Below are 25,101 nucleotides of genomic sequence, written 5' to 3' on the forward strand. Positions count from 1 at the left end.
TGACCTATTATGCTCTAGGTTTGTGGGCGACACAAATTACATTTTTTGCACAAAATCATTCTTAGATAATGAGATTTTAGTCTGGTTAGTTCTGCCTATGAGCTGTTTTAGGGCGTCTTGTCACTTTAAATTTAAATAAGCTGTTGCTGGCCACAACCTGGAACTGAAATGGCTGCAAACAGATTCGCAATTATACAACCATACAGCTTTATACATCTTTGTACAAAGATACAGCTTTGTATCTTTGTACATCTTTGATTATGCAAAGAAATAAAGAAAGTTAATTTCATAAAATAAAGAAAGTTATGTTCAACCCTGGCCATCCTCTTCATGAGACTGTCATAAGAAAACAGGGTATCTTCAGGCTTCTTCAGATTTGTTGTAATACAGACAGCTACAGCAAGATCTTTCCTGCCAACGGCATTTAATAACTCTTTGAAGAAACTGAATTAATGAGCTACAGCAACATTTATTTTCCCTTTGGGATCAATAAAGTTTTTCTGAATTGAATTGAAAAACAGAAGTAGAGATTCCTGTTACAGGAAGTGGTTTCTGGTAAACAAACAATAAAACATTTGTCTTTTCCAGCACCAAATGTGGCGGAACTCAGATCGGGGTTGCTAGGTAACGGGCTGGCCTTCACTGGGGTTGCTAGGTAACGAGCAGTGCCTGCTGACTTGTGACGTTACAATCCGGAGGTTTTTGAAACGGCTCATTTTCCAAACACACACACACAAAATAAAAAATAATTTATTTCCAAAAACCGGCTCGGTGGTGGTGTTTTTTTTAAGCATTTGGATTCTTTTTAGAACCAAATAGAAATACAAAGACATTCAAAATGTGAATTTTGCGTAATATGTCGCCTTTAAAGTTCATGGCAGCGCAGTAAGAAAAGGACATAGTTTAGACAGTAGCCTCTCGCAGATCTGGTTGAGTTCTGTCCAAACGTTTGTTTCAAAGCCTCTGAAACCGATCACTGTTTGTTTTGATAAGGAGACAAATGAGCTTTTAGTCCGTCCCAGGAGACAGCAGGGTCTTTAGCAGGGTCGTAATCTGTGAGAGAGGTGTGTACCTCGTCGCAGACTAAAACTGCTGGTGCTTTAAAACCTCAAAATGTTGATGTTACATTTTAACTGCTGAGCCATCCACAGTTCCTCTAGGTGTTTCAGGTCGCTTCATCTGTGATTTTCTAAAAAATAAAATAAAATTAGTTTGTTGTTAAAATGAGCCATTTTTCTCCTCCACAATCCTTGCTGAAATCGCAGACCACGGGGCGTATCTCCAGCTGTGTTGTTGTCCTGGTAACTCAGATCCAGCTGAAACTTTTCTGATATTCAGAACCGGTGCGACCCTGCAGCGTTTCGTCCCCAGTAAGCGATCTCTCTGCCATCTTTATTGTGGTGCTTTTTGTCGTGTGTGGTGCAAGAGAAACAGTTTGCTACAAATAAACCTGGATGACCAATCACAGGCTGAAAAGAAGGACCTGTATGAAACTCTTGGATGGGTCCTGTCATTATCCATTTCTGCCATGCAATAACTGCTGCACTCTATGTGAACATTACAATAAAATTAAAGTCCTCCAGGTTTATTTGTGGTCTGATTAATATTTCTGGTGCCTAAGTGCAGAGAAACGGTGAATTATGTGATCAAAAACAAAGATATAGTGGAAGGATCCTGTATTTATCTCTGTCTGACCTTCAACTCTAGTGCTGAATTGTTTGCTCCTTTTTTGTTCTTTCAAATTTAATGAGGTTCAATTTGAATAAAGACTCTGAAATCCTAAACGTTTTACTGTTTTTATTTTTCTTCCTCATCTTCTCATCTAACTTTTTCAGTCCTAAAGCAGGAAGTTATTGTCAGCTATTCCAAAAATTCAAGTTTTCTGTTTTTAATCTTACTGTGCTTCATGATTGAAAGAAACATTTGACCCGAAATGATCATTTGAGTCATTTGATGGGAAATCCAGAAGAACAGACATGAATTGGAATGAAAGGAACTCACTTTGAGACGATGGAATTGGATAAAAATCCCATTTTTACCGTATAAAACTCAGGGTTCCTTGGGGTGGCAGCTCATTATTTTGTTTTTATTTATGTAGCGCCTGACCTTGGTACATGTTTACTACCCAAACAGGTGGACAATAATACACCGGACAGCTTTCTATAGAAACACATCTGCAGCTATATTGAATCACTAAATGCAGCAATTATGTTGCTTTGCAAAAAGGAGACATTTATGGAAAAACTGAATCTACTGGTTTTATAAAACACCTTAAAAACTGAATCCTAATCGTCATGGGTGTAAGTTTTGGTAATCTATGATAGATTTTTGTTCTTTTTTCCCCACATTTGATCTTCTATGTACCTATAATCAAAACATTTTGGGACATTGTGGTAATGCAAATTAAATCTAAGAAAAATCATCATCACGATGTAACTCAGACACAATATAGAGGCTGTAAAAATTGCAGAAACAAAAATAAAATAGACAATACATAACTAATGAAATTAAAGATAAATGTACGGAACTATTTAACTGCCAGACCTAATTAGACAATTCCATTAAAACATGCAGAATATATCAATCCAATGTAGGTTTGGTGATAATGAAGTTATTTTCCACTTTGTTCATCTGTTAAATAACATAATATTGGGTTTATATGTGTGGATATTTTTTTCTGAATTAAAAAAAGTCTGCGCAAACATCTTCCCAGAGTAGTGATTGCTCATTCTCCAGACGGTGTAACTGAGCGTGTTTTATTAATATGTGCTTTGAAAACAGACAACAGAGTCACATATTATCAATCTGACCTCTTTATATCGCCGTCCAACAGTTAGTTTGACAACACGATGAATCAAAGTGACACGCATGGCACTTCTCAGTTCAGCAGCACAATGTTTCACATTTATACGTTTTGTTGTTACATCAGCAGGATGTGAATGGAAGAAAAAAGAAAAGTCCAGGATGTCGCAGCTCTTTTTAGACGAGTCCAGTTCTCGCAAAAGCAGCATTCGGATGGACGGCAGAGTCATGAATCATGCAGACCCTCAGAGTTTTTGTCCGCTGTGCGGATCGTCTCCGCCCGTTCTGGGCAGAAAGCAGGTCGCTGTCGCTCGCTCCAAAGCTGAAAGTGTGACGGCGTCACACCTCGATGTCCACGGTGTCTTTTTTGAGCTTGGGCTCGTTGGCGAGGTGCGGTTTCTCTGTGCGAGTGTGCCAAACCAGAACCTGCAGGTGGAAGAAAACAAGGCAATGAGAGTGTTTTAATTACCTGGGAACAATGTTGCCACCTTCCTAAGAGTATTTTTATGGAAAAAAAAAGTGATTTTTGCAACCCCCCGAAATAACCCCTTTTATCTCAGAGATCAGTTTATTTAATTCTGACTTTTTTTCTCAGAATTTTGATTTTTTTTTTCCTCAGAATTCTATTTTCTGACTGCTTTTCCCAGAATTCTGACTATAATCTTAGAATTATGACTTTTCAAAATCAGAACTGTCTTTCTCAAAATTCTGGCTTTTTTTTTTTTTTTTAGATTTCTGACTTTAATCCCACAAGATTAAATCAGATTTATGAGGAAAAAAAGTCAACGCTTTTTCAATGGCCCTATCTTTGAGGAGATATTGTCACTTCCTGCCTCAGATATCCGACTCGCTAACAGATGCCTTGATGTTGAATAATCCTGCCATGTTGGCCCATGATGAGTGTATGAAAACTTTTGACCAGAACCCAACACACCTCTGATAATAGAATAAAGTGTTTTATGTTTTACATAAATTTCACAGATCTGTCTCTTTGTGTTCAACGAAAAGCTAGAAACTCTCCTTTCCTCTGTTTTATTAGATCAAAATACAAAAAGATCCAAATCCCAGAAAACGGCATGTTTCTGTGGCGATATTACCAAGGAGACAGCATAAAGTTAGTATATTCTTGCAGTTGTATATTTTCCACTCTGAGAACAAATGTTTTTGAACCAGAGACTCTCTTTCTTTCCTGATGTGATGATGAAACTCCGGATCTGTCAAATAAAAGACGCGCAGCGCAGACAGCATTGTATCATAGGGAACGCAGCAGCGGGAAACAGTCTGACACCTCCTGAAACGGATCAAATCAAAAACTAACCACACTTGTTTGCAACCATTTTCACAGCAATTCATTGGTGAGAAACACTGGAGAGTTTCTGAGTTTCACTCAGCCTGGATTCAAATCTGCATTTTTTTCTTTCCTAAGCTATAACTAATGAGCCTATAAAAGTGCAGAGATTCACACAGGCGTGATTTATTGCAGGCTGCGGACACTGATGCTGTCTGTTCTGTGGGCTTCTTCAGGTGGAACGTGTCACTTCCTGCTCTCTCTGCTGCTAATTGGCCTGCTTTGCATTTCTAATGAGGCTAATGTAGCAGCTACCAAGGCGCTGATCCAGAGCAGTGGGGGGAAACGGCGTTCGGGTCGGCACATTCTGCAGTCAGAGCTCGCCTGTCTAACACACACACTTCTTCTCCATTCATCACATTCACTTTTCCTCCCCCGGCTTTGCTCTCATCCTTCCTCTTCTATCTATTTCTTCCACCTTCAGGCAACATGGAGACAAAAAGCTTGGCGGTTTTTTTATTCTGCAAAGAGAGGTCACTATTTTTACTTCTCATCAAAGGGGGATTTTGTAGGAAAAACCTTTTCCCTTCAAGATGACATGCGTTCTGGTAAATTGCACTTCCAGCTTCAATTTTACTCTGAACAACTTCTGTGAAAAACTATTTAAATTAGCTCACACATTCCTCCTGTTTTTACTGGTTTCTCCCCACATTTAAATGTTTCAGATTATCACCAAGGAAAATCTGAGTAAAACTAAAAGTGGTTTGATGAAGGGCCTAACAGGGCCGGCCCAAGCCTCCATGGAGCCCTAAGCGACTGCTTCGTTTGCTTATGCCTTGGGCCAGCCAAGGGGCCTAATCTACTTGGACCTATATTAAAAATAATAAATTCTCCCTAACATCATGGTATACCTAAAACTCATTTGGCGTATTTTTAGCTTCACCTGGTTCAAATTCTGTTAAAAAATAAGAAAAAAAAAAGAATTTTGAGACTTTTTGCTGTCCAATTATTAATCAGGTACTCTAGAAAAATTGCAGATTAACACTACACTGTATTAATGTTATGTTAAGCAGATAGGCCTGAAATTAATCGTCAGAATAAGTGATAATTTAACTTATAATCATCGGTTTCAGCCCTTGTTTTAATGTTGTTGACCCCTTAATTACTTGACTCACCAGAATAATCGATTATTCGTCAGACTAATCGATTAATCGTCAGAATAAGTGATAATTTAATCTATAATCATTAGTCTCAGCCCTTGTTTTATTGCTGTGTGATCCCTGCTGATTCCAGCATCTTCAGTCTCAGTTACAGTGGAGTAAAATGTCCCCTGACGTTGACCACATCTAATCCGTAATTTGGAAGAGCACTCAAGCTGTTTTGCGGATCAGATCGTCCAGACCCGACCAGCTACTGGCCACAGATCCATTTAGCTCCACCAGTGGAATAAAAATGAGACTTAGCAGCAAACAGAGACACCGACAGGAGGACAGACTCGCATGGCAGCAGAACTCCTCTCCCTCTTTTCTTTTCACCCTTTCTTTATCTCCTTCCTCTCCATCCCTGCTCAAGCTTCTGCACCTCTCCATCTCCTCTCCGTCCTGTGGGATCATCTGTCTCCATCTGTTCCTGCCTGCCCCCCTCCTTTCTTGTCCTGTCACTGCTGTCTGTTGCCATTACTGTCCCGCTCTAACTACATCGCGGCTCTTGTCAGCCGTCTCCCGGACACCGACCCGGCCGTCAGATGAGCATCACTGCCCGACAGCGTCAAGGTCGGGCTCAAGGCTCTGTGATCGGAACCCAGGTAGCTCAGAGCTAGCGTGTTGTAGCAGCGGGGAGCAGCGCCATGTTACTGGAGTCACACAGTTTAAAATGCTAAAAACGATTTCAGAGAAACAACTACGCTGAAGAACCAAAACCTTTTTGTATCTGAGGAAGTTTCCTGGAACTGCTTTGATGTTTCTGTTTATTAAATAATGTAACTCGTTTGCTGGACATTTAATGCTTTTACGTGAAAACTTCTAGATTCAATTCAGAAATTATTCAGGCATCAAAAAGGCCAATAAGTTCAAGAGATTCAGGCCAAAATCAGTAGACATAAAACTTTGGCTAGGTTCCATCCATCCATCCATCCATCCATCCATCCATCCATCCATCCATGAATTCTTGTTAGAATATTAATGAATATTTTATTGTACTTTACTGATTAATTAAAGAATCACATAGTTCATTTTAACAGCGGGGTGATGGATGTTTTGTCAACCAGACGTTTTTAAAGTGTAAAGACACTAAAAACAGAATTACTTCAATTCATCTGTTATTTAGTGTAGATCAGGATTCACTATCAGTGTTTCTGGACCTCTGAATAAATAATAATAGCAGGTGTTACCTTACATGTATACACAAATGATGTCGTGCTGTTTTATCTGTGATCTGATGAATGCATCCCTCCTGTGTGCTAATGACTCGTTGTGTTATTAGCCTGTATTAGACTCAGCAGTATGGCATCTCCGCGATGCTTTCAGCAGCCAGCTGGAAACGATGATCCAGCAGCTCCAGGGGTCTTTATTCTATCCCCAGCAGGAAACGTTTACTGGTAACCACCCAGGAATTTGCAGTGTGTCCTGCTCGCGTACGGCGAACCAGGAAATTTTGATTTTCCGTTTTGTGATTGGTGGTGAAAAGGGCTGCCTCCTGTAGATTGTGGAAGGACAGGTGCTGGTAAAGGAGGAGGGAGACAGAAACAAGGTGATGAACCCTTTTCCTCTCTTAAAACAGCAATCCCTGCACATTTAGTTCTCTTTTGGCAGTGAACTCCTCTCCCTGAATGGGTGATTAAAGCTACTGTACTTAAATTTGACAAAGTTTTTACGTAAAACCTGTGAAATATCAAATCCTCCACCTTCTGCTACTTGCACTGCTATTGTCTGAAGAAATGCACAGCTTCTGATTAAAAACAACCAATCAGAGCCAGGAGGCGGGTCTTAGCGCTGTCTATCAAGTTTGACACGCATTGTTGATGTACAGCATCTGGCTGTAATTTCCCTTTAAAGGAGAAAGGTTGTGTGAAAATGTTAGCTTTTCCTTGGAGTTTGAAGTAAGACTTTGAATAAGCAATGAAATATCCTGAGAAATCCAGAATTTTCTTTAATCTCCCAGCATCAGCACACATTTGGAGCAGCAGCAGGCAGTCATCACGTTTGGCTCATTTGTTGCTTGAAAGAAAAAGAAAAAAGCCATAATGGGATCCATTTCTCACAAACAGTCCTGTAAGTCAGCTCTGTGATGGCTGTCAAGAGGATGAGTGGCCTTATAAAGCCAAGTGCCAACAGGGCCTGTGGTGACTTCAGATGAACTGCATCGATCCGAGCTGTCTGAGCGCACAACAAGAATTGATGGAGCCACATTGCCATTTCTGTTCAATTCAGCCGGTGTGGGTCTATGTTTAGATTGTGCCAGTAGCTCATAGCATGACTCACGCTGTCAATAGTGAGGAGAGATGCCTAGTGGTTGGTTACCGCTGCCATTATTATGACGGCGCTTTCATAAGTGCCAACAGCGCCAGAAACATGTTAAACCTGGAAGTTTGGCAGTGACACACTTTGTTTTTTTTAAAAGATGATCAGATTGCAGACTCATTTAATGCAAAGAGAGTTATATTAGTTGGAAAAGTTAAAGCAAAAACCTGTTGTGTTTTTGCACGGACTGCTCAGCTAACGTCACATCAGCTCAGATGAAATAACAAACGATCCGTCTGGACAGTTATTCAAGAATCCAGCAGCGGTGATAATAACCGATGCTTCCCTTTCATTTGTTATGGTTTAAGAGCCAGACCATAACACAGGTGAAAAGACAGACTTCTGCAAACACGTTACCAGTGATTACTTCAGTAATAAATCATTCATAAATCATTGATTATTCTGACGATTAATTGATTAATTGGATAAAAACATGGACACATCCTGCAGATTTTTTATTTAACCACCAAAAGTTATTTTATATATTAGAAATACACAAAAATACAAATAGACAAATAATTCCAGATCTTTTTAAAATAAGAAAATAAACATTTTATTGTCTAAAATACAATAACAACATTACTTTAGTGAATATTTGTAGAAATTTTCTAACAGGTGAAAAGGTCAGACTTTTATGCTTAGCTCAACTTTAATACAATGTAAAGCTGATCTGTTAATTATTATTTTTTGGATTACAAAATGTACTTGGTACATTTTTTTGAGTTTGCATACTGCACTTAATGATTAATCGATAACTAAGCTGACGATTACTTAAATGAATCACGATTAATCCAATTAATCGTTTTAGCCCCATGTGTTACATATAAATATTCTCCAAATTCAATGTAAAAAGCTTAAAGATGATCCATAAATTACTAACGTTCTTTTTTTCTTATCTGGAAGAAAGTTTGCCTCAACATTTTTCCAGTATTAAATGGAAAAAGGCTTCCTGACTCCATCCGTGAGGATTCCTGACCTGCATAAACGCCCGAAATCCAAAACCGCTTTTAAAGTCTGTTGCCGTGGAAACAGAGGTTACTGACCCGTGTGCAGTTGTTTGCCTTGGGCTCCAGCTCGGAAACCTTGGTGATCTGCTTCAGGAAGTCGGACTCCTGCATCCCCGGCTGGGAGCCCCGCCTCTTGAAGAGCGCCCGCGGGTTCGCCAGGATCACCTGGAGGTTCACCGAGAAGCCTGAGGAAGAGCGAGGAGGTCAGCCATCTTGGATAAAAGGAACATCACCGGCCCGTCAGGATCACAGCAGAAAACCGTGTTCATTAACGTTCCTACGGGAAATCCAGTTACAGCGAGGCGTCGGCCGCCGTCCTGTGATAATTGTGGTTTAGATGAGACGGGGTCAAAGGGGACGATGAAGCGGCGACTGCTCCAGGGAGCAGAAACGACTGGGGAGAAATCACCAGCAGGGGTATAATTGAAGGCAGAGGAATAAATTAGATTGTGAGATTAGAGTCACAATTAAAGGAAACAAACTGAGGAAAAAAGGCACATTTTTTTCCACCTCTTGTGGGTGTCCAACGTGTGGCCTGGGGACCACATGTGGCCCGCGGACGGATTTTCTGTGGCCCCCAACTTCAAGTCAAAAGTGACTTTTTATTTGAGGCAATGTTATTATAAACACATTTAAAAAAAAGTTGTTGCAACTGAACATTTTTGAAACGTCAGAAAGGGTTAGTGTTTATTAATTTTAAAAAGTTGTTTGACTTTTTGTAAGAATGGAAAATGTAAAATTATTTTGCAATATTTAACTTTTTTTCTGAGCTCATTTGACCATATTTCCTGTGTGACAATAACTTCTGACACCATGTTTTGACACAAATTCACTCGCCCTTCACACATCAGATGTGTCAGCTGACCTCAAGGCCAGAAGTTATAATTTCACATGTGCTGATTCTCTCTCACTTAGCTTACAGACTTTAAGGCTGCGCTGTTCACTGAGATGTTTCAGTAGATTTCTTTACTTAATTCCTCCTGTAACAAGCTGTGACAAGCTGTATGCTCTGTGATATTTTGGGTTTTGGACCATGAACATAGATTGTGCTATAAGGTGCCACTATGTGCCTGGAAAATACATGTTACTGCCCCTTTAAATAACTTTTGACTAATTTCATAAATCTGTTAGAGTTCACTGTTTTCCAACGGACTCCACAGTCACCAGATTTATCATGTTGTGGAGCATCTATCATAGATATAGGGCCAATAAATCTGACTGTGCAAAGCTGTCCTTTCTATGTGGACTAAAACCCCAAAAATTAATATTTCCAACACCTTTATGAACCAAAGACTGAAAGGAAAAAGAGTCTCTCATACCAGCATGGTGTACCTAATAAAGCGGCCGGTGATACAAAGACATCTCAAACTTTCAAATGTTTAACATCTTAAAATTATTAGACTTTCAGGTCATCTTACCTGCTGATTGTCTATAATGTTGCTAAATCAGCTCAAGCGGATTTTTTTTGTCTAAATAAATACACCAGCTTGTATAAAATGAAAGGATGTTTGATATCCAGATGCCTGAGGAAGAGGAAGACCACAGAGATGGTGAAATAAAAGAGAGAGTTGGTGAAATATAAGAATGGTGAGATGATCCACTGTGAACCCTAAACTGAAGAGCAGGAAAAAAAAGAAAATAAACGATTTCATTTTGAGTGCCTGAGAAGAATTAGTTGTGTTTTATAGGGAGGGAAACTGACTGAATCAGAAGGAGTTTGTGCGATACGCATCATAAGATGTAAACAGAAGCATCGGTTGTTTACAGTGAAACCCCAAAGGACCATCTAAAAACAAAGCTAAGCCGCCGACCACCTGCTGAGTTTAAAAAAAAGGCTTTTAATGTCCAGTTCTGATAAACAGAAAAAGGACTGATCAGATGAAAGTTAGCCACATTGAAATACTAATTAAGAATAATAAAATGAAGAGATGCAACGTAGCAAAGAATAAATAAATAAAGGATAAGATCTTATTATTGGGTATTTATTCTTTGTTCTGGCATACGCTTTGATTTATTTATCTATTTATTTACTTACTTTCTCTCTCTGTTTTCCACTTCTAGCCAAAATATGTGGGTAGCCTATTTAATAATAATGCAAATCATAAAAAAACTAAAGTAGATTCCAACCCACAATTTAATTGTTTTTGTTGTGACACCATGTGTTTATTAAAATGCATTTTGCTTCCTTTGCTTTTGTTTCTTGTTTATTTTATTTTTGTTGCTTTTGTTCATTTTCTTATCCAGTTATTTATTTTGTAGATCAATACCTCTCTTTTCAAATTTAATTTAATTCAAAAATACTTTATCAATCCCAAAGGAAATGTTGTTTTAACTCATTAATTTAGATGCTTCAAAGAGTTATCAAAGATTGTGATGGCTGTTTTTTATTAGTTTTATTTTCTTATTATTTTATATAAAATATTTATAAGTTTATTTATATGTATGCATGTATTTAGTATTATTTTTATGGTTTTTTTAAATAGTTTGTGATGTTTATGTTATATACATTAACTGGTGAATAAAAATAAAGAAAAAAGATACAACAGGACTTTATCAGTCAAGTTCTAGTAAATTATTGGTAAAAGTGTATTTTCTGATTGCAGAAAATGCTGAATTATTCTGGTTAAGGTAAATAATTTATTCAGCTCCATATTTCCAGCAGAGCGTGGATGTCAAAGTTTCTGGTTCAGAGCATTACTACTACTACAGTCTATTTGTGGATATTTCTCAAAAAGCAGCTTGGCATACAGTATCAGCACAATTAGTGAATATTAATTCATGCAGATTATTGGTGGGTGGCTTCCTGCTGCAACTGGTGCATCAGCGATTAAATTCCCCCCCTCTGAGAAACATCTCTCCAGCTGCAACACTCTGCTGGGAAAGAAACCCTAAGAGTGAAATTACTAGTTACTAAGTTTTACCTTTTTTGACTGAACTTGGTGTCTTTTTTTGTTGTTAATTTTACAATATTATAAATGTAAAGTTTGTCAAAATGTGTTTGTTTGTTGTTTGGATTTATTTTGTTTGGTCAGCAAGTTGTTTCTCCAGACATTTATTGGGGTATGAAGTTCTGTTGCTGCTCTTGGCAGTTGGTGGTTACCTAGCAACCAGCAACTGACGGCTCCGCCCCCTTTTTTCTGTTGCCATCGGTAACTGTGGTATGTATTAGAATCAGCTCTGTGTATTCTTGACAAGTATTATATTTTTAACATGTTTTAAACAAATTTGATAATATACAGTGTTTCACGAGTAATTTTGCTACGTTTTGTATACATTTTAAACAATTTTAGCTACGTTTAATTTTACAAATTTTAACTGCTGCTAACTGCTCACAGGGAGATATTGCTTAGTAGTTTGCTTGGGGTTATTTATTTTATTTTATTAATGTGCTCAAGTTTCTGGTTTGAAATTAACCACCTACTTGATTTCCTGTTTGTTAGAATAAATATGGTGAACCTGAATGTGAAGTCAACCTACTGGACCTGAGACAAACAAAGAAGGGCTACATCTATACAAATCTAAACGTGTATAACACCCACAGAGTTATTAGGCCATGCTGGTGTCAGGGTTATTACTGCTCTGGGTGTGATACTGCAGGTTTGTCACAGAGATATACGATGCAGCTTAGGTGGAGCAAACAGATATGGGAGCAATTACAAGATAAACATCTTCTCACCTGGAAGCAACTGCGGTGAAACAGATCACTGCTAACCTGAAACCAGCGAGCAAATAAGATGCTGAAGCACATATTACTCCGACCAACAGCATCTGACCCGAAGAACCAGAAACACATTAGCCTGTTTGCAGATCGGTATTTAAAACTCTACGTAAAACATTTTTTTATTCCTTTGCCTTTAACACACTTTGAGACTTTTTCTCTTTTACGTATGTTTTAAAAATAGACAGTTACAAGCATTTTTAGATGGGGATTAAATATAAATCCATCCCCTTTCACTCTCATGATCCTAAATAAACCAGCTGCTTTTACAGAGTCCATTTGTCTGTAATTTAAATTCAGTATCAAACCTTCTGGGATCCAGATTTCAGATGCAGAAATTTTGTGGTAACAAGTGGTTAGGTGCTCCAAAAATGTGGAGATTTTCTTTGCAGTTTGCCACAAAACAACGCAAGTTTAAGGACAATGTAAGGACTTTAGAACTGGGGTGATATTTTCATAGATTTAGTGAAAAGTTCTGGATCATCTGCATTTGTCTGACTGATTTTTTTAGGCAGGCCTGTTGCAGTAATCAATGTGACTAAAGATAAACGCATTAATTTTTTAAAGATTTTTTTAAGATCTTGTTGGGACTATAAATGTTCTTCAGGTGATAAAAGGCCAACTTTGAAACTGTCTTTATGTGTTTTTGAAGGTTCACGTCTGAGTCCATCACTGTGTCCGGATTTCAGGGTTGATCATTAGTTTCTAGCTATAATAACTGAAGCTGTGTTGAATCTAAATTGTTCCTCTTTTGGTAGAAAAAATATTTACTTCGGTTTGTTTCTGTTCAGATGAAGAAAGTTCTGGCACGTCCACAAATTGATTTATTCTGTTGATCTGCTCAGTGTGTGAAACTTATCTTACTGCTTATAATAATTTACACTAGTGGGAGCAAGTTGATGCTACAAAACAAACTATAAGGGAGAAGAGTAGACGATGTTCTGGTCAGAATAAAAATGAACTTTTTAGGCTGCATGATGTGGCAGAAAACTCATACGACGCATCATCCTGATTTATTTTATTGTTGTCATGTCATGTCATGTCATTCCAACATTTCCCAACAGGAACAGAGAAGCTTGTCATGGATGGAGATAAATGCAACACTGATAGGAGCTGCAAAAGACAGGTTTGGATCAAAGCTCATTGATGTTTTAAATAATGTTGCAGGGCTCAGAAATTGATGTTATCAGACATTCTCCCTCCATTCTGATTATTAGCTGTATTACAGTAAAGAATAGGAAGAAATTTTACATGGTGAATTTACGAAAAGATGAACTCACCACGCTTTCCAGATTTATAAATTATCGCATTTATGCTCTATAATGCATTACTTTGTCAGATTCCAGTAAAATATACATTGTGTAAAAACATTGAGTGATTATGAATACCACTTCATCTTAAAGAGTACATGTATGTTGAAGATGAGTGAACACACAAGGTGATTGCCGGGGTAATAATATTTCCTGGCACATCCTCACAGGCTTTGCTGGTTGATCTCAACTTGATTGCTGTGTAACCCGACGCCTAAGGCCTCAGTGCAGCAAAAATCTCACTGTTATCCTCTTTATTTACATGCACAGCAGCAGCCAGTCTTCATTTCTGTCTCCCTTACGGTTATTGAACTTTGATAAGTTTTTAGTTGAGAAGCTAATACAAAAAAACAAGTTAATCTATTCAGCGTGACATGTTCATCTGCTGATTTTAAAGGAGACGTTTGTATTTTGCAGGTTTTTGTACTTCCATTTGTGTCACTACTGCTTCTAAAAACAGAAAAATCACTTAAAATAACCCACCCAGGCATATTTTGGCAACAAGTTGATATGTTTTTGTCTGGAAAATGAGCCGTTTCAAAAACTTTCAGAATGTAACGTCACAAATTAGCAGACACTACCCGTTACCTAGCAACCAAAGCTGAGTTCCGCCCATCACCTAGCAACCCAAGCTGAGTTCCAGCACATTTGGCTAGCTGGTTTAGCCACTGTACAATGGCAGCTGGAAAAGTTTTGTTTTGTTTTCTAGGAACCACCTGCTGCATTCTTGTTGGTTGTGCAGGAGGCTCTACTTATGTTTTTCAAAGATGTACAGTTGTATAATTGCATAATTGTACAATAGCAGCAGTTTATTTGGATTTAAAGTGACAACAGGCCCTAACACAGCTTATAGGCAGAACTGAGCAGACTGAAATCTCATTATCTAAGAATGAGTTTGTGCTAAAAATGTAATGGACATGTTTTGTTTTGCCTAAAGACCAATTCTAACATGTCAAATGAAGCATAATAGGTCACCTTTAAAGATGCTTTTCAAGCATAACCTGTGTGATGGTGTCATTCAACACAACAGCGATTCCATTCCTGCAGTTCAGGAAAATCTTCCAACACAATCCGAGGAACGGACGGTAACTGGATCCATTTTTGGTATTTTTGTTTTTGAAACAGCAACAATAGCAGCAGGAAATCCCTGGAGAAAAATGTCATGTGCCAACCATCAGTGTGACTGACAAGCAACAACAGAGATGCAAAAAAAAGAAAAACACAAAATCAAATCTCCATGGAAACCATGCAGATATCACCAGCTAAAACAAAATCAAGCAGAAAAACAAAGCCAGAGTTCAAGAAAACTCACCACACTGATCCCCCTGTGACCAGCTGTTAAAAACTGAACGTGGTGCTTGACTGGCAGCATTCAGTGTTCATATTATGTACAAACTGCAATACAATCAGCATTAATAAATGAAGAAAGAAAGTAATTAAAAAAGTAAAGAGCACATTCTAAACACAATGTGAGCTGGAATTATATAAAATAAAATAGTCTCATTTTGTTACTGTACCATTATGTTCCAATCATTTAATTGATCAATGTGTAACATGTCCCCTTTAAAAAAACGTCTTTTATTGCTTTTTTTGAGTGCAGTTTGAAGATTTTCTCATTAGGTAAACATTTAGTTCTTTTTTCATACTTGTCAGCAATATAGACCTTATTTTCTGTTTGATTTACCTGAAGTATTTATATCAACCAAACAGTCTGTTTCTAAGCATCTATACTCCAAAAAATAAAGTAATTTAAGTGTGAATAGTTGCTTCATTAGCCATGCTTTTAGTATTATTTGAAAGCTGTGATGTCACTTTTATTACTTGAAATAATTTGTTGTTGTTGTTTTATAGCTAGCATGCCTAGTTTCTTACCAATATATGTTACCAATATATGCTATATGTTAAGCTAACTGGCTAACTAGCTAGTTAGCTTAAAAAGTAGCTATGCTATTTAGTTTAAAAAATGGTTGGTTTTACTGGTTTTATTTTACTACACTTAAAAGTAAATTATGTATTTGTCACATAGAAATATAATTTGTAAGAAAAACAGTGATTGTAGTAATAATAAACTCTTTTGTTATTTTAGCAATAGCTGGCTATATATAAAAAAAATAATTGTGCTTTTGCTTAAACTTGCATTGCAAAATTATTTTTGGATCAGAGAATGCTTACAGAATCCTCTTTTTTCTTTTTATTTCCTCATCTTTTCGAAATAAAGTCTATAAACTTTCTTAATATATATAATGGTTGCAATATTTATCTATCTATTTATCTATCTTACCCCAACACCAGACTTGGCTGGAGACTGACTCTGACAATAGGCTACCCATTTTCCTAAAAATACAGCAATTTTGTGCTGACATTAAAAGCTTTACTTAACTGGCTATCAAGGCAAATAGAAAGGTAAATTATTATGGTGAAACACAGAGGTAGCACTGTCTAAAGCAACTGAGAATAAATGGAGCAAAATAGAAAGAAAGCATCCATACAAGTAAGAGTATGGAATTAGTAAAATACTTTCCATTTCTAGAAAAACAAACATTAACACAACAAGGTGCATCTAAAAGATGAATTTAATCATTTGTTTGGACATAAATGATAACCTGCTGTTTTAAGCAGCAGGAATCTGTCAATCACATTTGCACAATCTGACTCAAATTCACCTGGTGAAGCTGAATAAAGCTCATTTAGGCCAAAAGTTTCCTGATGTAAGAAAATCAGGTGAGAAGTTAAAGGTTTTTAGCAACAGCACTGACAGAGGACAGGGATGGAGACGTCCCATCGCCCCTCTAGAGCTTTTTTTAAACAAAAATGACCTGATTCAGATAGGACTGACCTTGCTGGCAGCAGATCCTGTCCCACCGAACAACAACAACATGTTTGCTGTCCTGAATCTCTGTGAAGCTTTCTGTCTGATATGTAGTGCCATACAGCTGTGACTCAGGACACACAAATAAAACCTGAAATGTTCTGCAGGATTTAACAAGTATCAGAACAACGAGGTTAAGGATTTTCTCCCAACACTGTTGCTTTTCTGAGAAGTTCAATGTTTTTTTTTGTAAATGAAACACCTTCGGGAAACAACAGAAAAGATGTTAGCTTGAAAGTGGAAGCAGCTGGAAATGAACAAAATCCCAAACCAATGCATGTTTTGCTTTATCTCACCCTAAAATTGAAAAGCCTCAAACTGTGGACAACAAAACATAAATATACACATTAGGATGTGAGGTTTTGACCCACGCATGTTGTTTTTCTGCTAAGTTCTCCTCCCACTCTGATAACAGTTTGCTCTCTGCTCCTGCCGTCTCGCCATCGCAGCATCAGGATATAAACACTGGGGTTACTCAGGGTTAAACACTTTCATGTCCCCATCCCTGAAAGCACTCCCAAGCCACAAGTAGCACTTCAACGAAGGTACAAGCCTCTCTGTGCTGCTGTGCATGTTCCTGCACAAAACCTGCGCTTTGTTTTTACTCCATCTTCACACACACGTTTGTCTCCAGCTGTAAAACAAGCTCTTATTTAACTGGATGCTTTCTGCATATTCATGTGTACATCCTCCTCTTGTCTCAATTCAAGCGACTGCAGGTGTGTATTAGCGTCTCTTCTGCTGTGTGCGTGTGTGTGTGTGTGCACAATTAGAGAAACCCATACAGACTGAGGTGAATAGTACTCCACACCGTAATTGTGCAGGCTCCATTGTGTCTGGATAAATGAGACAGAGCAGTGGATGGGAGGCTTTAGTGGTCTGCTAACAATGCAGCGTTGTATAACACAATGCTATTAAGACACGGACTGGCACTCGCTGAGGGCTCTGCAGACACCCCATTGTAAATCCAATGAATAATAATTTAGGAGTGAATAAAGTTTGGGCTGTTTGCTCTTCGCAGACGTCGTTGTCTTTGCAAAATTTAAATAAAAATAAAAAAATGAAGGGAAAGACAAACATCTTAACGCATCCGCAGCAGTAAATCCTTGCATAACAAATTGACTATATAATTACACAAAGCAGTGCAAAATAAAGGGGCATAATTATGGTGCACATTGTGAGGTTAGGGACGATTTAAGAGAAAATGGAGGGATAAGAACTGCTAGCGTGCTAGCATGCAGTTGGGTAAGAAAACACAGAAAAACACGCCAAAGCCACTTGAATCCACCTCTGCTGCTCTGTCATGTTCCTTTCTTTTCAACTCTAGTTTTTCTAACCATCCACTGCTCCCCCCCAAAAAAGCCCATAGTGAGGAGAAATAACGAGAGGCGACGGACGCTGCGCTGTTATTTGGTCAGTGTGATGAATTACCTTCTCCTAGGCTGGAGAGACGCTGATTGGATTTTTACAAAGGAGGTGCAAACAGATTGATGGATCCATGTGCTTCATCTTTTTCTTTGGTCGTCAGCACTGTAAGTTAAGTTTTTTAAAAACTGTGTGCAACGTCTGGTCCAGGTATTCATTATTCTGGAGTTTGATTAGATTCTTATGTCGAAAGCAAGAAAAATAACTACTGTATTTTAATTCATCTCACCAATTAGTAGATAGACGAAATTGTATAGTTTTTTTTTGTCATAAATGTACTTTTTATTTGTTTGATGCTATTTAAAAAAAGAATGATTACATCCTTAAATCTGTCCAAAGCACTTTTAATAACAATTTTAAAGACATCTATGTAAAAAGAAACAACAAAAAGTGTCTGTTCTCAGAACTCAGAGAGATTGACCAGATGTCTTAAACACAAACCACAACCAATCAGTCGATTAAAGATACTTCTGATCTTAGCAGATTTATTTTTCCTTATTCTAGTCTCTCCACTGCTAAGAACAAAATCAAAGATCTGTCAAAGGACGGCAGGTACATGTGACGGCATATTAGGGCTATTGTAAAAAAGAGTGACTTTCCACAAAAAAAATCTAATATTTTCAGAAAATCTCAGAAATTTTCTAGAAAAAAATCACTGAAGTTTCTGAGCTCCAAAAGTCAACATTTGGCAAGACAAAATGTCAGAAATGTTGAGATAAATCCCAGAAAAATTCTAAAAGAAACTTGGAAAATTCTGAGCTTCAAAGGTTGAAAGTGCTGGAATTTTAAAGCTCAAAACATTTCCAATTGTGGAATGTTTTCAACTTCTGACACTCATAAAATTCCCAGTTTGAGTTTTTCTTGCAAATTTTGGACTTTTGAATCTCAGAAATGTCTGAGTTTCAATCCTGTAGGTGTGTGCAGTGAGCTGAAGCTTTGATTTGGAAAGCAGCAGTGCAGAAAACAAAAAAAGGACCAAAATGATTGCTGAAATGTGTGCAAACCTGATGACAAAATTTGCTAGTGGATCAAATGCATCTGCTAAACTTTAGAACCAGCCCTTCCTGAATATATTTTAATCTACAAATTCAGATTTGATTCTTGTAAATTGTTTAGTAATGTCATAATTTATTTAATATTATTCAAAAACTCAAATACTTTCTAACCGTTTCTGTGTTTGATGAGATATTTTTAAACGCTGAAGCAAGAGACATGATCAGGTGATGGATTTTTCACAATCAGTTATCCTGAAACTGTTTACTCTGTCGCTTATCAGCACCGTTTTATTAAGCGAGGCTCTTGAATCCCGCCTAGTGATTCATCAGAGGAATAAACTATGAAGCAAAGACGCGCAGCAGCTCCTCTGTGGAGGAGTAACAGTTGGAACATTTAATTGGAAAGATCAGATCTCATTTTATGGCAAATTAATCCATGAAAAGAAAATAGCAGCTCAATAGAAAGCAGCGTGATTCGTGTGGACATGCTAGGAAGGAGAGAGCACAACTCAGTATCTGTTTTTCCCCAGCTGGCAGCAAACAAATCAAAAATATTCAGTCTGATTTCAGCTGTTCAATCGACGAGTCCTGAGAACTTGAAAAAGAAAGAATGGTTTTATTTTCAGTAAAGGACTAGAAAGTTAAAATGAAGAAACTGGCTTGTTTCTAATTTATCTCCCACATTTTACAACATGTTCAGGTGTCTATGATCAGTATGATCAGCTCTGTAGAAACAAGAGTTTCCTGCTCTAGAGCAACTGTGACCTATTTTGCTTCCTTGAAGGGGTTAGGATATGTCTACCAAACATGTTTGTTACATTGCTTGCACCAAATCATTCTTAGATTTGGTGGAGAGAGTTTACTCTTCTCAGTTCTTCCTATGAGCTGCTTGAAGGCCTCCTGTTGCTTTAAATCCAAAGACGTGGCTGCTGGCCACACCCCCCGACTTGGCGCTTACACTCAAGCGTCAAAATGGCTACAAACAAATGCAAAATTGTACAGCTGTGCATCTTTGAAAAGCATAAGTAGAGCCTCCTGCACAACCAACAAGAATGAACATTTGTCCTTTCCAGCAGTCATTGGAGTTCACAGTATTTAGAGTTGAAAGGGAGGCAAATGAAGTTGGGTCATCAATGGGATGATAAAACGAATCATAGCTGGACATTTATTACAGAAAAGAAAGGAATCAAGGCAAAACTGACTGAGATTCTGTTGTTTGGCTGCTGGAAACCTGAATGGCAGCAAAATTTCTCCAGAACCATGTTTGAGGATGTTTTTACACCTGACAGTCCGGTTCGATTTGGAACCAAAAATGAAACTTTTGTTCCGTTTTTCTTTTCCAAAATGTGAACAAAAATGGCGTCAAATTTTAGGGGTTGTAGGATTTATCTTTTGTCTTTTGTAATGACAAAAGAGAATTTTATCATTACGAAAGACAAAATATTTGCCTTTCAAGTCATTTCTCTTGCTAGCGCTGGACTCTCGCGTTTGTTTTGGTTGTAGTTACCCACAATACCCTGCGCTGTAGTCCACTTCCTGCTTTTGGAGCGGTTTCTGGTCCACTTGGTGTTCACATCTGCATTCAAACTGCACCAGTTTCACTTCAACCAAACCGAGATCCAGGTTCTTAGGTGGCAAGAGTTTGCTTTTTTGATTTACATCAGACTTTGATTGCGAATTCACACATCGCCAAACAAACCAGCATTTGACGAAAACGAACCAAACAAGGCTGGTGTGAATGCACCCTGAGAGCTACTTTGCCTTTAGCAACAACTGTGTTGAATTACATTGAATATTTGAGGTTAGATATTGAATATATAATCACTTCTTAGCATCTTGTTACCTGAAACACAAGACATTTTTCTTCCAATGAGGCAGAAAAAGTCAGTCTCATTATCTCTCCATTTTGCTTCTTACCTGCCATGTCAGTAGCAAAGGGTCTATCCGGCCTCCAGCCAGTGTACCAACCAACCACTTTGCCCCCAGACACCAGGGGGCGCTCATATGTTCGGCCACCCACAAATCCCACAGGCCAAACAGAAACACCTCGAGTGCTTCGCATCTGTAAGGAGAGAAAAATGAGAAGCAATCAGTCCTGAAAATTGGTTTTCCTGAAAGGTAAAGACATTTCTCATTTATGATTTATTCAGAAATAGCACCAAAAAAAATCTCAATCTATCCGCCTCCTTCTGGGAAGAAGATGTTTGTTCGTGCTAAAACTGATTTAATTAAAAATATGATGTTCTGAACATTCAAACTCAGCTTCTAGTTAAAGTTTCTGCACAACATCCGACCCAAAGCGGACGACACAAGCCTTGATAGTGAGATGCAACAGTGAGAGTGAGTCTGGAATGAATTGTTTGTGCATCAGTTTGCATGAATAATCTCTAATCTAATCTGAAACGTGCTGGAGAGCAGCATGAAGAGACTCTCCTGCAGCAGGAATATGAGACCAAATGAAACTGTACGGTGCAGATCTGCTTTCCATTTGCACAGTAAGTGAATTTGCACACAGCCACCGGCAGCGCGACGGAAAATGAGACGAGGAGAGAGCGAGAGATACAAATTTAGTGGGTGGGTGATGGGCTGGACTGTGTGGGATCAGTAGGTTATGTGTGTGTGTGTGTTTGTGTGTGTGTGTGCGTGTGTGTGTGTGTGTGTGTGTTTGTGTGTGTGTGTACATGTGCATGTGTCTGTATGTGCGTTTGTTTTTAATACTTTATGGGGACCATTTGCCTGATACATACGACGTTATTGGGACTCACTACTCACTGGGACTGAAGCCTGGTCCCCACAAAGGGAAACGCTGTTTTTGGGTCAGGGGTTAGATTTAGGACTAAGGTGTGAATTGAGTTTTGGTTAGGATAAGGATAAGGATAAGGATAAGGCTGTGGAAATTAATGGAAGTCGATGGAAAGTCCCCACAATAATAGCCATGCTTTCATGTGTGTTTGTGTGTGCGTGTGTGTGTTATTCCATTTTCCAGTCCGAGCTGCCCGCCTTGAGGTTCAGTCGTTTAGATACCGCATCTCATCTCTCACTCAAACCGCCTGCAGCCTGTCGCTCATGACAAAGAGACAGCAGCACTGCATCACTGAGTAGAAATGAAGCACAACACGTGGATTTACGGCACTGATCTGGTCGACCTCCCAAACAACTGTCTGACGCCTGAAACACTCTGAAAATAAATATAGGTATTTACTTAAAAAATACATGTGTGACGCACAGAAACAACTGAAGAGTCTCTTTTCTCCGGGTAAAATGTTGAAACACCCAACCTAGATATTGTGTTACCCCAACTCTCCCTCTGATTGGTTGATCAGTCCCTCCTGATTCCTCCTTCTCTGACAGCCAAGCTGGGTGGATTCAGTAAGAAAAATAAGAAAACCTTTCAAAACTTCTTAATCTGCCAAGTCTGACAGAATCAATCATCAATTTGAGATCTGAGTTTGAGATAAAAAAAAATTTAACATTTAAATTTAACATTTTTGTCAAAATTGACACCTGAAAACATATTTTCCGGCAACCCACCTTCTTTCTGCTGAGATAATAATTTGGTAACTGCAGGAGCAGAAGTGAAGCCTGAATCAGATAAAGTTATTTAAACCGTTTACTTTGTGTTTTTAAAAATCTGATTAAACTCCAGAATTAGTGCTGGAGTTTTAATCAGTTAGGGTATTTGCAATATTCAAAACTTTTTAAAAACAGTTTGTAGAGAAAAAAAAAAACATTTGTACCTTTTGTGAGTTTTTTCAATGATTAATTATACATTTAATTCTTCATTTTATGGGTTAATATTCTTTAATAATCTTGGTTCAAGTGTAAGTATGTCTTATTGAGGCATCTGTAATCTTTTTATATGTAACAAAGTTGGTTGATTGGATCTCAACCTTAATGTAATTAAATGTCTTATTAAATCATCTCTATGCTAATTTTTGTAGCATTTAGATTTATGACAGCTCTGTAAGTATTATGTCTCCATTCAGGTCAATGAAAGGTTGAAGCATTACTGGGAAATGATCTCAGTCTGTAATTTACAGGCTAATGAAACGATGCACGCCTCCAGCAAAGTAGCTATTCAGTCCACAGCATCAGGAATAAAACTGAACTCAGGTGAGTCAGGTAAGCTGCAAAAGACTCCGTTTCCTAAAACATCACACTGAAACCTAATATTTTATTATCAGCTTATCAATTATGGCTTAACAAATCCAAACAAGCTTAATGTTATTTTTTTTTTCAGGCTCCACTTTAATGTGGTAGTGATTTCATTAAAAATAATAGGAGCAGTTTGAATCTAATATTTAAAAATAAAACGTTTAAACATGCCTGGATTTTAAACATTTAGGTCAAATCATCAGAAGTGTAAATATTACTTTTAATTTTTTGAGTTTTAACAGGACCTGGGTGATTTTCTCACACAGGGTCAATAATATACATATCGTCCAAAATATATATTTAAATTCAATTACATCAGAAGTAATCAGGCTTCTGTAAGAGATGCTTTTGCTCTCAGTTGAGCAAAAATAAATCTGCCAAAAGCTGTGTCATTCTGTTGTTAAACTACTAAAACTAATAATTTATTACTTTGATTCTTAAATTAAATACAATATATGTCCATATAAATCTAATAAACAAGACTGGCTTAACAATCAATCCACTCTTGAACTGAACTTGTCAAAAATATTGTTAAAAGCCCCAAAATTATTACAGAAGTATTTTCATGGTGATTATTTTAATCTATCGGTTATTCTGATGATTATTCTATTAATTGGACTAAAAAAAATGCCACATTCTACAGATTTTGCTCTTAACCACTTTAGTCTGTTAAATACATTAGAAATACATTAAAATGCAAGTAAATAGTAATTAAATTCCTTTTTAAATAAGAAAATAAAAGGTTTTTGAGTAAAATACAAGAATCTGAATCAGGTGAAGCTAAAACTCTGAGATTTGATTAATTCTGGGTAGAAGAGATTTACAGGCAAATAAGTTTTTTTAGTCTTAAATGGGAAATATTATATTTGTTGTACAGTGCTAGCTTACTTGCTGCTCTGAATATGTTGTTTTTTTCAATAAATGGCGTTCTTTGAGTCTATATTCTCCAGTTAATTATTATTTCAGTAATCGATTAATCATGATTAATTGTTTCAGCCCTATTTATTAGCAAAATTTTGATTGAAACTGCATAGTTGTTCATATTTAATCCAGTTAATTTACATCAACACTATAATTTGCATTGTATTTATTATTTTCTCAGCTCAGTCAGAACGGCGGTTCTGACTGGCTGCAGACAGGAACCAGCAGGTAGAAAAGGTCCAATCATTGCTGCCGTACGGCTCTGATAAAGACCCGGAAATTACCAGTTATTTATATCACACTGTCAGAGATGATAGCTGTAACACATTCATCAACAGGTGACTTTATCTTTACATTCAACATGCTGAGAGGAAGTGGATAAACGGAACATTTCATTGGAGCCCGACCTGCTTCCATCGCGTTTCCTGCTCTGCATCCCGACCGCTCTCTGCCGTTTGGGCCCTTGGGCATCACTGACAGCTTTGAAGCCTTTTCCTCCCTGCTAATACTGAAGCCCCTTGTGGTGCTAAAATCCTTCCCCTTGCTCCTCTTTTTCCTGTTGTCTGCCTTACGCTTTCGCTTTTAGGTCATTTTTCAAAGATGTCAGCCTCTGTGTCTTGTGGAATCAAAAGTGAAGAGGGGAGAAAGCGGCAGAGAGAAAGAAAAGAGGAATGTGTGCCAAGCTCAGTCCTTGAGTGCGATCGTTATTTTGGCTTAGCAGTTAAGGCCTAGTTTGACTGCTAATGATTCCCCGGTTTGAATGCCGTCTTTTCTCAGCCCAGCACAGTTTGACACAATATTAGAAAGTGTTGGAAAGAAGCCGGAGGGCATGCAAACATGTTCCGAATCTCTGACTGGATTTACGCAGAGAACAAACTCTCACTTTGAAAACCAGCAGAGCTTTGGCTCAAACCAAACTGCAAAATAATATATATATATCTGTTCAGTTTTGGCTTAATTACTGCTCTGAAGATGTTGTTTTTATTTAGCCTTTGTACTCAAGTTAACGATTATTCAATTATTAAATTAGTTGACAATTATTTGAATAATCAGTTAATCACGATTGATGGTCTGAGGCTGATTTGCATTAGTA

The 25,101-nt window shown here is 37.8% G+C and overlaps 1 protein-coding gene and 1 long non-coding RNA gene across 2 annotated transcripts; one reads left to right on the top strand and one right to left on the bottom strand.

The window, feature by feature from the left end:
• Positions 1 to 2,742: 2,742 nt before the first annotated feature.
• Positions 2,743 to 20,960, bottom strand: LOC103137615 (galactosylgalactosylxylosylprotein 3-beta-glucuronosyltransferase 2-like). The gene is made up of 3 exons (XM_007551423.2): positions 20,850 to 20,960; positions 8,652 to 8,800; positions 2,743 to 3,228 (listed from the first exon to the last, which is right to left on the bottom strand). The coding sequence occupies exons 1-3, from the start codon at positions 20,854 to 20,856 to the stop codon at positions 3,142 to 3,144; spliced, it is 243 nt and encodes an 80-aa protein (XP_007551485.1). The 5' UTR covers positions 20,857 to 20,960; the 3' UTR covers positions 2,743 to 3,141.
• Positions 3,742 to 8,645, top strand: LOC107836166 (uncharacterized). The gene is made up of 4 exons (XR_001662024.1): positions 3,742 to 3,754; positions 3,918 to 3,920; positions 5,410 to 5,415; positions 8,134 to 8,645. It is a non-coding gene; the product is annotated as an uncharacterized LOC107836166 (long non-coding RNA).
• Positions 20,961 to 25,101: the final 4,141 nt, after the last annotated feature.

This window comes from Poecilia formosa, unplaced genomic scaffold, assembly GCF_000485575.1.
Source record: "Poecilia formosa unplaced genomic scaffold, Poecilia_formosa-5.1.2 Scaffold42, whole genome shotgun sequence".
NCBI lineage: Eukaryota > Metazoa > Chordata > Actinopteri > Cyprinodontiformes > Poeciliidae > Poecilia > Poecilia formosa.